The 14,964-nt window shown below is 41.3% G+C and overlaps 1 protein-coding gene across 2 annotated transcripts in view; it reads right to left on the minus strand.

Annotated features, from left to right (window-relative positions):
- RNF32 (ring finger protein 32) overlaps nucleotides 1–14,964 on the minus strand; it is a 74,995-nt gene that overhangs the window by 50,763 nt on the left and 9,268 nt on the right. For both annotated transcript variants that reach the window (XM_075587856.1, XM_075587855.1), the window contains exons 3-4: nucleotides 11,051–11,321; nucleotides 6,741–6,883 (exon numbers count right to left, since the gene is read on the minus strand). In XM_075587856.1, coding sequence (XP_075443971.1) covers nucleotides 6,741–6,883; nucleotides 11,051–11,321 — 414 coding nt within the window. The remainder of the gene's footprint in view (nucleotides 1–6,740; nucleotides 6,884–11,050; nucleotides 11,322–14,964) is intronic.

Here is a 14,964-nt window from a genome sequence, read left to right on the forward strand (position 1 = left end):
CTCTCTCTTCCCCTCAGCACTCTCTCTCTCTCTCTTCCCCTCAGCACTCTCTCTCTTCCCCTCAGCACTCTCTCTCTTCCCTTCAGCACTCTCTCTCTTCCCCTCAGCACTCTTTCTCCTCAGCACTCTCTCTTCCCCTCAGCACTCTCTCTCTTCCCCTCAGCACTCTCTCTCTTCCCCTCAGCACACTCTCTCTCTTCCCCTCAGCACTCTCTCTCTCTTCCCCTCAGCACTCTCTCTTCCCCTCAGCACTCTCTCTCTTCCCCTCAGCACTCTCTCTCTTCCCCTCAGCACTCTCTCTTCCCCTCAGCACTCTCTCTTCCCCTCAGCACTCTTTCTTCCCCTCAGCGCTCTGCACTCTCTCTGTCTTCCCCTCAGCACTCTTTCTCTTCCCCTCAGCACTCTCTCTCTTCCCCTCAGCACTCTCTCTCTCTTCCCCTCAGCACTCTCTCTCTCTCTTCCCCTCAGCACTCTCTCTCTCTTCCCCTCAGCACTCTCTCTCTCTTCCCCTCAGCACTCTCTCTCTTCCCCTCAGTACTCTCTCCCATGCCTACCTTTGGCGGGAGAAGATGATCAGAGGAGCAGCCGGCAGAGGAGCTGTGGCAGCAAACACCGGAAGTTATAAAGACTTCCGGGTCAGACTGCTAGAGGGCGCTCCTCCCCTGCCATTCTGATTCCTATACCGGCTTCTGTTTGCCGGGGCTCGCCACCGCATACCATCTCCCCCCACCTGTCTCTACAGGGGGCGGGGGAGAGCAGGCCCCCCAAGAGTGCGGGTCCGGGCTTTGCCCGGGCTATAACTATGCCCTTAGCCTCAGGCACCAAAATTATGGGGCTGTGACTTAATGTGTCTGCAAATTGTAATGTACATCACTGCATTAACTGTCAGTGCTATACAAGAAAAAATATTGTCTCTGTGTCTCCCTCTGTGTCTGTGTCTCTCTGTGTGTGTGTGTGTGTGTGAGTCTCTCTCTGTATGTGTGTCTCCCTCTGTGTCTGTGTCTCTCTCTGTGTGTGTCTCTGTGTGTGTGTGAGTCTCTCTCTGTGTGTGTCTCTCTCTGTGTCTGTGTCGGTGTCTCTCTCTGTGTCTCTCTCTGTGTCTGTGTGTGTGTGTGTGTGTGTGTGTGTGTGTGTGTGTGTGTGTGTGTGTGTGTGTGTGTGTGTGTGTGTGTGTGTGTGTGTGTGTGTGTGTCTGTGTCTTTCTCCTGCCTTCCTGCCACAAGCAAGATGGTTGCTTCAGGCCCTCTTACATCATACATCTGACTGCCGATTGGCTTGCAAAGTGGGCGGGCCCAATTATAAAGTGTTTATTAAAAAAAACATTGCCTTATAACATCGGGCAAAACCGGTACATTTGGTCAATTTGTAATACAAACATAGCCTTCAGCAGTGATAAGTGTCAGAGTGAACACCCTGATCCATGTACATGTGATATAGTTAGATCCGCTAAGGGACTGAATCTATTGGAAGGAATCTTAGGCATTTACAGGTTTTTGCAAATCAGTGAAGGGGTTTATTACTACAACGGATCATAAGATTAACTAATGTACAGAAATCCTCATATGTGGTAGAAACAAAATACAAAGAACGAGAATGAGAGAGAGAATGAGAGTGCTAGTGGAGCCTGAGGATGTGAAGGTGGACTGTTTCATTCCTATAGTCTAATAAAAAGAGAAGACCCGAATGCCAAATAGACACTTAGGCCCACATCCACAAAGCCCACTTATGAGTTATAATCACTTATTACCTAAGATAACGCCTCGTAAGTGCTAACGTGCATATGCTCAGTAACAGTGTTAAGTGCTGTTTTCTGCCGGAAATGGCGTTTCGTTAAGTATAACGGTCGTTCGTGCTAATGACATGCAAAACAATTATTAGATGGAAAATATGCTGTTATGGATAGGCAAAGTATATTTAAATGACTTACATTTGCATATTTCCCAGGTATCTCAGGTGTTTCTTTTTGTGAGCAAGTGTCTCTCCATGTGTTGTATAACTTGGAACTGTAGTACAGCAAATTCTCTCCCTCTCAGGGTTATTTAGACTTCAATGGTACTTTCAGTGCAATATTTCCCCAATTGCAAATTGGTACTATCGTAGTCTAATGAATTAGGGCAATATTTGTATGTCTCATGATTATATATTTGGACACATCATTCTTTAAACTGTGGATCAATTTCAGCATCTACAGTTAGGTCCGGAAATAATTGGACACTGACACAATTTTCATAATTTTGGCTCTGTTCACCACCACAAAGGATTTGAAATGAAACAACCGAGATACAATAGAAGTGCAGACTTTCAGCTTTAATTCAAAGGGTTAAACAAAAATATCGTATGAAACGTTTAGGAATTGCAACCATTTTCATACACAGTCCCCTTATTTCAGGGGCTCAAATGTAATTGGACAAATTAACACAATCATAAATAAAATGTTCATTTTAATAATTTGTCGAGAATCCTTTGGAGGCAATGACTGCTTGAATTCTGGAACGCATGGACATCACCAAACGCAGGGTTTCCTCCTTTGTGATGCCTTGGCAGGCCTTTACTGCAGCTGTCTTCAGTTGTTGTTTGTTCGTGGGTCTTTCTGCCTTAAGTTTTGTCTTCAGCAAAGTGAAATGCATGCTCGATCGGGTTGAGATCAGGTGATTGACTCGGCCATTGCAGAATATTGCACTTCTTTGCCTTAAAAAACTCCTGGGTTGCTTTTGCAGTATGTTTTGGGTCATTGTCCATCTGTAAAGTGAAGCGCCGTCCAATCAACTTCACTGAATTTGGCTGAATCTGAGCAGACAATATATCCCTATACACTTCAGAATTCATCCGGCTGCTTCTGTCTTCGGTCACATCATCAAGACCCAGTGCCATTGTAAACCATGCATGCCCATGCCATCACACTGCCTCCACCGTGTTTTACAGATGATGTGGTATGCTTCGGATCATGGCCGTTTCAAGCTTTCTCCATACTTTCTTCTTCCCATCATTCTGGTACAGGTTGATCTTAGTTTCATCTGTCCAAAGAATGCTGTTCTAGAACTGGGCTGGCTTTTTTAGATATTGTTTGGCAAAGTCTAATCTGGCCTTTCTATTCTTGAGGCTTATGAATGTTTTTCACCTTGTGGTGAACCCTCTGTATTTGCTCCCGTGAAGTCTTCTCTTTATGGTAGACTTGGATAATGATATGCCTACCTCCTGGAGAGTGTTCTTCACTTTGCTGGATGTTGTGAAGGAGTTTTTCTTTTCTTTCGTAAGAAAGGATCCTACGATCATCCACCACTGTTGTCGTCCGTGGACGTCCAGGCCTTTTTGTGTTGCAGAGCTCACCAGTGCGTTCTTTATTTCTCAGAATGTACCAGACTGTTGATTTGGCCACTCATAATGCTCCTGCTATCTCTCTGATGGATTTTCTTTTTTTTGCAGCCTAAGGATGCCCTGTTTCACTTGCATTGAGAGCTCCTTAGACAGCATGTTGTGGGTTCACAGCAACAGCTTCCAAATGTGAATGCCACACCTGGAATCAACTCCAGACCTTTTACCTGCTTAATTGATGATGAAATAACGAAGGAATAGCCCACACCTGTCCATGAAACAGCCTTTGAGTCAATTGTCCAATTACTTTTGGTCCCTTGAAAAAGAGGGGGCTACATATTAAAGAGATGTAATTCCTAAACCCTTCCTCCAATTTGGATGTGAATACCCTCAAATTAAAAGTGAGTAGAATTATCACAATATGGTGCTCAAAATAATTAGTGCACTTTACATGTTTACAATATAGCTTATTAGGAATATTCAGTGCTTGTGAAAAATAGATAATAATTGTTGATAATACAAACGAATGATTGAATGCTGCTGTGCCCCAATGTTGGATTGCTTAATCCGGTGAAGTTTCAGGAGTCCAAAATTAGAGGCAAGCGCAAACACATGTGGAGACCAAAAAAACCAGATATCCAATAGTGCAGTATAGTCTGTGCAAATGGATGTTGACTCGTTAAATCTTATGAGTGGGGTTCTCACAAGTGAGGGATGATCTAGATCCAGGGTGGGCAACCCTTTCGCCATTTGCCACCTGTGGCGAATTGGGAGTCAAAGTGTGGCGAATTAAGTAACCACAACATAAGGGCTGCCTGGACTCCCTGTGCTGCCTGCGACTGACCCCCTCAAGCCCCCCTTCCCTTACTTGGTAGGGAAGGAGTGCACTCCGGCTGTGTGGCGCGCTCACCTTCCTCCCAGCCCGCTTCAGCGGTGTGACGCGCTTCCTCCCTCCAGCACCAGAAGTTGATGCGCTGACACGCTCCCCCCTATCCCCTCCCTCCCCTGGCCAGGTCCGCCACCGTCGCTTTCTTCCCTTTCTTTCTCAGCCACCGCGATCTGGTTAGGAGACGGGGCTGATCCGGGGGACGGGGGCTGATGCGGGGGGCGGATGCCTGATGCGGGGGGCTGATGCCTGATGCGGGGGGCTGATGCCTGATGCGGGGGGCTGATGCCTGATGCGGGGGGCTGATGCCTGATGCGAGGGGCTGATGCCTGATGCGGGGGACGGGGGCTGATGCGGGGGGCTGATGCCTGATGCGGGGGACGGGGGCTGATGCGGGGGGCTGATGCTTGATGCGGGGGGTGAGGGGGCTGATGCTGGGGTGAGGGGGCTGATGCCTAGGACGGGGGGTGAGGGGGCTGATGCCTGCCTGGGACGGGGGGTGAAGGGGGCTGATGCCTGGAATGGGGGGGGCTGCTGCCGCCTAATGAGGGGGACTGCTGCTGCCGCCTGATGATGAGGGGGACTGCTGCCTGATGATGAAGGGTGCTGGGGCAGATGATGAAGGGTGCTGGAGGAGATGAGGGGGTTTACAGGAGATGATGATGGGGGAAATGAGATGAGGAGGAGGATAGTGTTGGTGGCATGAGGGGGTGAGAAGAGGAGGGGGTGAGGGAGCTTGAGGGGGGTTATGGTCTGAGAATTTATAAACTTTTTCAAACAGTGTGTTTTCACATGCGCAACATAATAGCTACATTTTTACATGGTGTGGCTATTTTCACTTCTAATTCGCCACACATGTGGCTACATTGAAAAATAGGTTGCCCACTCCTGATCTAGATACACGTTATAGTATCTTTAGACAGTAGATCTTTAAAGCGCAATGTAGCTGAGGGTGGAACCGGATGTGTACAAGTGAATCTACACCATCCGGTTCCACCCTCAGCTAGATTGCGGTTTAAAGATCTACTGTCTAAAGATACTATTACGTGTATCTAGATCATCCCTCACTTGTGAGTACCCCACTCATAAGATTTAACGAGTCAACATCCATTTGCACAGACTATACTGCACTATTGGATATCTGTTTTTTTGTCTCCACATGTGTTTGCGCTTCCCTCTACCCTCAAATTAAAGCTGATAGACTGCACTTTAAGCCCATATTCATTATTTAACTGCAACTTGAATTTATTTTGGTACACAGCCGAAATAACAAAACTTGTATCAGTGTCCAATTATTTCCGGACCTAACTGTATATATGGCAAATCATTCGCTAATTAGAGCACTAGACATACTTGTGAGATAAGGGTTTCTCATAAAAACATAAAATTGCTTCTTTTGCAAATCTTGTACTTTGACACAGTACAGGTGAGTCTGATTCAAATCCTAACTTCTGATACTGGACAAGTCACTAGATCTCTCAATACCTTACATACCAAGATTTGTTTGTAAGCTCTGTGGGGAAAGCACTGGTGCAGAGCTATGTACGCTTCAGCAATAAATAATACATATCATAATTACATTAGATTTCCTTCATTTGCGTCTAAAGTGAAGCATTCAGATCTTTTTAGGACATCTTTTTAAAAAGGAAAGTATACAGGGATATACCAAACACAATAAGTAAACATGGGAAGGATGTTGATCCAGGGAGAAATCTGATTGCCAATACTTGGAGTCAGGGAGGAATTTATTTTTCCCTTTATGACACATAGATGATATTTCACTGTGATATTTTTGTTTGCCTTCCTCTGGATCAAAATACGGTAAATACAAATACACGCAGTCCTCGGTTATCCAACGAAATCCGTTCTGGAAGTAGCGTTGGATAGTGAACCTGTTGTAAAGTGAGTCCCATGTTAATCAGTGGTGGTGAACGTTTCAAAGCACATTCCGGCGTCAAAAAGCGGCCCGTAGGGTTGCATTGTAAAGTGTTGGATATGCCATTCGTTGTAAAGTGAAACATTGGATAATGAGGACTACCTGTATAGGATAAGTATGTGACGTCTAAATTTAGCAAAGGCTGAACTTGATGAACATGTGTCTTTTTTTCAACCTCATCTACTACGTAACTATGTAACTGCACTCATACTTGATATCTCCCTGGGACAAGCTTCCTTATGATACTCTTTGATGGGTGAGCTTTCTCGTTAATTATTATTAATGGGGATAATGAAGTCCTACTGTTTACTATACTATGTTATGTCTAGCTAGAATGTCAAAATACAGAATATGTATTTAAAGAAAAAGAAAAGGAAAAAAACCCTTGTAGTTCACGGCTAAAGCATCAACAGTGGGACCAGTCCTTGTACAACAATAAAAACCTATGGGGACTGACCATTATCACTCTATTCCTTTATTATTAACTAGAAGAGATGAGTTTAAGGTATCATCTATGATGGATGTATGTTAAATACAGAGTAACACAGACATTATTCACTGAATTACAATGAAAATTAGCAGCCCCTCTTATGAGGGTAAATATACCTGTGGATGGAGTTCAAATTCTTCTTTACATATGACACATGGCTGCAAAGAGTCTCCTTGGTCAACAGATCTTTGCTTCACTTTCATCCATTCATCATTTGTTAGCGACATGGATGGTGCCTCAACAATGCCCAGTTTTTGAGCTTTAAACAAAGCAATACAAAACAATTGTGATCAGGTGTGACCCACTATCTCTCATAATTCAGTACACTTTATATTACATTTCTAATAGCGAAAAAAAAAACATGCATTGTTTTTTCTGTATATGCCTATAGCTTGATGATGCATGAACAATGGTTGCTCAGACCAGATGCAAAACAATGTGATGCCTACAAATGGGTCTTAAATCTATTTACATCTTTATTTTAATTAGTGACAATTTTTTACTAAATATGTTGAAACCATGGTTTCTATTGTAGGCACCTGCAATGACTGTTTGGTCTTGACCACCATATGGTGTTATGAAAGAACTTTTGGATTTCAGCACAACTCCCCAAAGACATTAAATGTTATCCTGTCCTGTCAATCATCAGGAAAGTAACCAGTCATGGATTATTAGAAGATCCAAAGTGCAATAGATGGCTCTGCACTGGAACCAACAGGATGAAGGGAAGAGTAGGAATACAAAAGGTACTATTTTAAAATACATTTTGAGCCCATGTTAAAATCATTAGAAAAATAACTATTTTTCTTTTTTTTAAAGTTTTAACATCAGGTTGATTTGCCATTCCCTGTCCATTACAGTATCAATTTTGGGAAATGTTTATCACAGGTTTAGTATCTCCAAATAGGCAGATTCAAAAGGCTTTCTACCCAGCTTGGTTTTTATGGTCTGAAACCTCTCGCACTTACCTCTTGAAATCTCAAAGTAGAAGATATAGCGCACAGCCAGGAGAGTGGGTCAAAAAATGGTATAAAAATGAATGCTTTATTGGTCCATTAAAAACAGAGGTATAACAGACCTATATATAACAGGTATACAGAGGTTATACCTTCGTTTTTAATGGACCAATAAAGCATTCATTTTTATACCATTTTCTGACCCACTCTCCTGACTGTGCGCTATATCTTCTACTTTGTTCATCTTTACTCTACCATTAGCAGCACGCTTTATCAAGGGCACAGGATGGAGGCATTTAAGATATGTGGTGAGTACATTTATATTTAATCAACTCATGTGGTTCAATAGTGGTCCTGGGACTATCCCAATGGGGTTTTGAGGAGTGGGTGTCAACCCCCTCACTCTTTTCCTTTAGGGTCACTTTGTCTCTCTAAAGGATTCCACACCCCTTGGGAGTTGTTTTTTGACTCGCCCTTTATTATAATCAGCCCCATATCCTGTGCCTTTGATTATTATTCGTGATTATTCTGAATATAGACATTATATGGATCCGGCGCTACAGCGCATATACCACTAAACGTTTTTCCTCTTGAAATCTCTGTTTGCAAACTCTTGTATATGCTGATAGTTTGTTAAAGCAATTTCTTTCTTTTGTTGTTTTGTTTAAACACATTATGCTGCTGTTCTTATTCAAAAAGGTAAAGGTAGTGCAAATAAGTAGCAGATCACATTGGAATGACACAGACCATAAATGTTTCGTACAGTGGGGAACAAGTGAAAATTGTACTTTACGGGTGATTGAATCTAGCCAAGGAAACTGATTACATTGATACATTGTTTTTTTTTAAAATAAAAAATGCTTATTATGTGTATCTGTCCCTTTTAAATCTATCACTAAACTAATGATTAAGAGTTTTCGGCAGATGGAGATCCGGAAAAGAGTTTAGCTTACATACTGTAAGTCAATGTGGGGATATCTCCATTTAGGATGAACTCCCATTATGTACAGTACTGGCTCATTGGCTCGCAATCATTTCTCCTGTATCTGCTCACTCTTATGCTTTATGACAGCGGTGCGCAAACTCCCCGCGTCTGCGCCCCCCTACCTGCTCTGCTCCTCTGTCGCGCCCCCCTCCCCTAATCTTGCGTCAAATTACGCTGTGGGGTCATGTGACGTCACGTGACCCCTGTGTCATTTGACGTCACGTCTCCATAGCAACGGGCGTCATTTGACGCCGCGTTGTCATAGAGATGTGTGACTGGAGCCAGGTCAGTAAGTTTACCGAGGCCTCGCGCTCACAGCACGGGGCCTCTGTAAACGCCACGACCCTCCAGAAAAGTATCGCGCCCCCCCAGTTTGCGCACCGCTGCTTTATGGCACAAATATGGAATTTCCCCTTCCTGTAGTACAGCTCCAGAGACACATGAGATTCCTCCCCCATATTTTTACATGTCTTAGTGGTTAGAGCTTGTCCCTTATCTCTTTAGAACTTTAAACCAAGAGTAAGATACTTCGTAGGCTGTGATACCTTTTAATGGACCAACAGATCAGTTGTACAAGGTTTTCCTGTACATAAAGGCTTGAGATTGCTGAGTTCTCTTCTTCAGATGTGATCTCTAAACAGTATTTAGGAGGCTTAAAATATATAGCATACTTTAAATCCTTTAACCCCTTCACTGCCCTTAGGACATGTATAAATATGGTAAAACACTGCTACAGCCGGGGAGGCTTTATATCAGCCTCTGCCGACTGCATTAGCTCAACTGCACGTACTTTCAGAAAATAAATACAATTCTTGGGGTATAGTTTATGCTACGGGGGTGTTTTAGCTTGGCAAGGATGCAAAAATCTGAAGTTGGAGTACATTTATGGGAACACATAACAAGACCATGGTTTTCAACAGATTCCCATCAAGAATAGTTTTTTTGGGGGGGTACACATTACTAAATATGTGTAGCAATTCCTTGTGGTGTGTACCTTCAGAAAATAAATATATCCATGGGGGTATTTTTAGGTTATAGGGTAGTTTTGCCTTTAAAATGATGGTGTGTACTGTACTTTCTGCACCCAGCCATGAAAATAAAAATCAGAAGTAAATAGTCTTACGCAACCTTACTAATTTAGGGCTTATGGAGACTGAAGATGGGAGGATTTTAAGTCTGAACAACAGAGACATCATATTGTCTGTATTTACCCTAACTGCATAGCTAGCACCTAAATAGTTAATTGTAGGAATAGCAGAGTAGTTATGTAAGAAGCAAAAGTAGGAGAACTGCGACACACCACCAAATCGAAGAAGAAGGATGACTTAATATATAAAAAAGAGCTTTATTGGATCCTTGACAAGTAGACCGACATGTTTCGTGCGAGTTGCGCTTTCTCAAGGTCCCTTCTGAGCTAGCCTCCGTCGGGACTTTTAAATACCCTGCTTTCCCGGCAAAAAAAAAACGGTGTACGTGTCATCACGCAACAGCTGGTGCGCTGCTGCGTCATCACGCTGGGTATTCAGAGGAATAAAAAAATGTTAAAACAACTTAATATTTCAGGGTCTGGGTGGGAGTAATGCCATCTTTAGGTATGACCTAAATAACGTGAAGTTAGATCCCGTCCCTTAACCGGAATGGCCTCTAGTGGACATGCATATCATTAGCACTAACGCCCGAAAACATTTAATTATCTGTTATTTCAAGGAGCAGCACTGCGTTGGGTTATTCCCTTTTAGTGTATACAAACGACACTGGGTCATCCTTCAAGGTTGGAGGAAAAGAAATGTCACCAGCAACAAAGGAAAGTGTTTTTTAACAATGGAATTCATTACCAATGGAGACTCTGATGGTAGATACAATAAATATCTTAAAAAAAAGGCTGGCCATCTTTTTAGAAAGGAAAGGAATATATGGATATACTACATAAGTAAACATGGGAAGGCTAGTGATCAAGGGAGAAATGTGATTGCCATTATTTGGAGCCAGGAAGGCATTTAAATGTTTCCCTTATGAGACATCATTGGATGATATGTTTTTGTTTGCCTCCCTCTGGATCAAAATACTGTAAATACAAATCTAGGTTAAGTATCTGTCGTCCAAATTTAGCATAGGTTGATCTTGATGGACATATGTCTTTTTCAACCTCATCTACTATGTATCTCTGTAACTATGTATCTATGAATAGGTGTTATGATTACCCTAACGTTATTTTAGGTTAAATAGCCTAAAGAGCTTAGCATATCTGGGCCCCAGAGTATTCATTGATAAGCTTAAAAAAAACCAAAGTGTTTAGTTTGTCAGTGTATAACATTTTCAGGTAAAATGGTGAAAAGTCTCTCAGATGATAAAAACTTACAATGGCATTTCTGCAAACTCAAACCTTTATTGAACTTACTCTCTCCCCATTCCAGATTAGAAATATATATTTTTCTATATGCAGAAATCAATGCTTCTAAAAATTAATGGCTTATTTATTACGTACCTAATGTTAGTGCTGGAGGAGTAGGATCAAGAACATATTCTTCTTCTGTATTAAGTCCTGATGTCTTATGAGGCTTTTTCCTTCTTATTCCTGTGTCTACCACAGCATTTACTGTCTTTTTGCTCACAGGCCGGTAACCCTTCTCTCTCAGGCTTTTCGTTCTCTTACATGGATCAGCTAATGAGAGATGCTGGAGTTGAAGGTTATGCAGAATGTGATCTTGCAAAGCCACTGCCGTGAGAATTAATGGTTCTTGTTTGCAACAACTACCCTAAAGAATAAAGAAGAAGCATAAGGAGTGATTTATATACCACAGGGAAACAACACTGAGTTTAAACCTTTGAAGTCAAATATTGCTGGAAATCTTAATGTTTAGCATTAAACAAGGAGGTGGACTTATTGTCCAGAATAAAAATGTTATAGTTCTATCATGATAACAAGGCAGAAATAATGCAAAAATGAGCACGTCGTTTCTAAAATGTTAGATGCAATGACAGGTTCATGCTGCAAATGATTGGAGTTACGTTTCTGTAGCACTATGACACGGGTAGCCAACTCCAGGAATCAAGGGCCACCAGCAGCTCAAAGATTGAGCCACCCGTGCTGAAGCTTGGATATCCTTAAAACCTGACCTGTTGGTGGCCCTTGAGGACTGGAGTTGGCCCCCCCTGCAGTATGACTTTGTTCCAATATCCACTGAACTGTTTTGCAGGTACTGTACAGTATACAGGTACAGCTTTTAATGGAACAAGGCAAATGTTCCCTATGGAGGATTGATTTTAAGGCCAAATAAAAGATTCTTCTTAAAATACGACATACCTACAGTATATTTGGTATTTGGTCTCCATGGCAAACTGCAACTTTGAGGAAGTTTCATTATCATCCCCTACAAGCTACCAGTACATGCAAAATATGTCATTTATTCCAGGTCCGATAAAGGTACTCGGACTCTGTATGGTGAGTGACTGATGCCTAGTGGAATAAAATGTAGGTCAATACATATTTCTTAATTCTTCATTTATAATGTTTGGGCACTGCTCTGTATTGTGTCTGATTCATAAAGTTACTCGATGTGTACAAGTTGTACAGTAGATAACACAACACACAAAAGAAGAAAACAACATAATCAATTGTATTCTTCTTGTCTAGGGAAAAGTTACAGACTTTGACACCCCTTATTAATTAGGTTCCTTGTTCTACAATTATAATGGAATAGTAAATTATAGTTAGACTGAGAATTTAATGTTTAAGCCAATTTTCAGTTACTAAAAACTGTGGAAAAGGCTGTTATTCTGGTGAGCTAAGAATTGTGAGGCACTGAACTATAATTAACTGCTCTTGCAAACTACAACGGAGACCCATAAATCTGACCTTTTCTGATTTATCATTACATCACAAATGTCATCCCATAGTTATGGATGCGGTTATGGAATGAATTGGAGATATCATTCATGGCACAATAATAAAACAGAAGGTGTCTGACTAATGGGTCTTAATTATGGTTCGCAGCAGTAGTTAATTATTGTTTTGTGATTTATTTCAATGTAATTCGCAAGGGGAAAAAAAATCAACCCCGTTGATTTCATCACAAATTATATTACAACGTCCGACCACACGGTGAAGAATAGGAAGGTGGAATTCTGGTGTCGAGTCACTCAAAGTTAACATCATTTATATTGTAAAAAGTATGGGTGATAGGCAGCACTCCCCCGTGTATAGGAAAGAAATCAATGGAAGTATCGTGCACGGGAACTAAGAGGGACCTTAGACCCTCCCAAAAAATGAATACGAGAATATGGGGGTTCCCAGCACTCAACATAGATTGAGAAAATGACATAAGAGGTTAAATGCCAATAGAAACATAATTTGTATTAGGTGAACATTTGATGATGCAGCAAGCAGTGCCAAGCAGTGGGCTTCAATCTATTTTGAGTGCTGGGAACCCCCATATTCGCGTATCATTTATATGGTAACTTCCCTTGATGTCTATGAATTGGCAAGTTGCCATCTTATGCATATAGTGCAAGGGAAGTTATCATGATTTAGGCCCTGATCTCTGAAATGCAAGACCCCCCATTTCCAGACCTTGTGCTAGTTTCATGTGTAAGTCATCAAAGTGTTATGGTACTAGGGTGCACCAGGTATAACTCATTTTTTATTTGCACACTTATAGTACCTCTTTCAAGAAAAAAACATATTTTAAGAACCCTCCTCTCATTCTCTGCTTTGTAATCATAAATATTGTATAGGCCTATATATTTCCAATATATGGTCCAAATAGCTTCTCACCAATATTTAACAAATAGGGAATTTTACTCTGTGCCAGAAACAGTTCAACTACTGTATTTATGTCATTTCAACCACTGCACTTTGCACACACATTTATATTCCATACATTTGATTTTGTTCAGGACATGAGACATTCTCATAAGTACAGTGTTCTGTGTTGTGGCAGCAAAATATAAATTGTTGATATTTAATAGTTCTTAGTTCAATTTTTTCAACCAACGTTCGGTTTTCTGCACAAAGCTGTCAGAGACACATGGTTGTAAATAAACTATTCAGCCAGTTAGCAATAAATAGCCATTTACCTTTGTTCCACCAGTGTGCAACAGTAAGAGAAAGGTGGCGCTCTTACAGGTATTTGTCTTCAAAATATGTCATTGCGATTTCAACTAAAAATGATGAAAATACTGAGACACTGACAGTGAGTCAAATTGACACATTCAGCATGATTCTATTTGAGCCAATAGTTTCTAAAAATTGGCTTGTTATCAAATGCTAGATCAACCGATAAAAATGACTGTGCAAGAAAGTAAGACTCATACAGTAGGGCCAGATTCACAGAGCTCTGTTAAGTCAGAGTTCATAACGCCACCTTACCTAAGCCTGTAGAAGACGTTATATCCCTGAGGTTAACACATATCCACAAATCTAATGATATGCAAAAACATCAACCTGTGTATGTCTCAGTCGCATAGGCTTAACACTGTGCTGGAATCCAATAATGTATCGTTAATTATGTGTGGGCATTACTCCCATCCAGAAAACGTGCTTTTTCCGAGGAGAGATTCAAATTATATTCAAATGAGCTAATTTGCATATTTGCCAGGTATCTCCCCCACGTATTGTATAATCTCTCTTTGTCATCATTCGCACTAACGCAAGGGCCTGTTACAGCTGAACACAGAACGTAACACTGCGTTAGTGAGTTTTGAAGATAGCCGTTAACATTTACAGATGCCAAGTCAAAAAACGGAGCTTTGAGTATAAACCCTTATGTGTATACTTGGTTAACTAAAAAAACCTATTTGGAAATAAGGGGACCCAGATATCAATGCTTCACATTTTGGTTTATTCATTTGATTCATCTACAGGTACAGAGCTCAGGTGCAATAAAATGTATTTGTTTAAACTGTAAGATCTGATTATTCAGTGTACTTGGCTGTAACATTGGGTTACTGCTTAGCCACTATAGAAGGTTAGCATATGTTTCCACTGTACTCATCACACGCATTACATATCCTACCACCTCTTGACAAAGGGCTACTGACCAAAACGTCATGTTTTTTTTCTATTTTTGTACTAAGTTATTATATGCCATCACGGATTGTACTGTATGTGTCACTTTTTTGTATATGCACGTTTCAATACAATATTGATTTGTCTAAGACTGGTGTGCTTCCTATCTGTATATGATTAAAATTGGGATTTATCTCCCACACAATGTTTTATCTATTTTTTTCTAAATCCTACCCCCATACCACACATATATACACGTGTTGTTTAATACTGGTTGATCATAGAAATCCTACTGGAAAGAAACCTCATTAATGTGATTTTGAAGGATAATTGAGGACATGCAACAAGATGGATGGTGATGCTAAGGAAGTGGTTAGAGATACGTGGCTTCT

This window comes from Ascaphus truei, chromosome 2, assembly GCF_040206685.1.
Source record: "Ascaphus truei isolate aAscTru1 chromosome 2, aAscTru1.hap1, whole genome shotgun sequence".
NCBI lineage: Eukaryota > Metazoa > Chordata > Amphibia > Anura > Ascaphidae > Ascaphus > Ascaphus truei.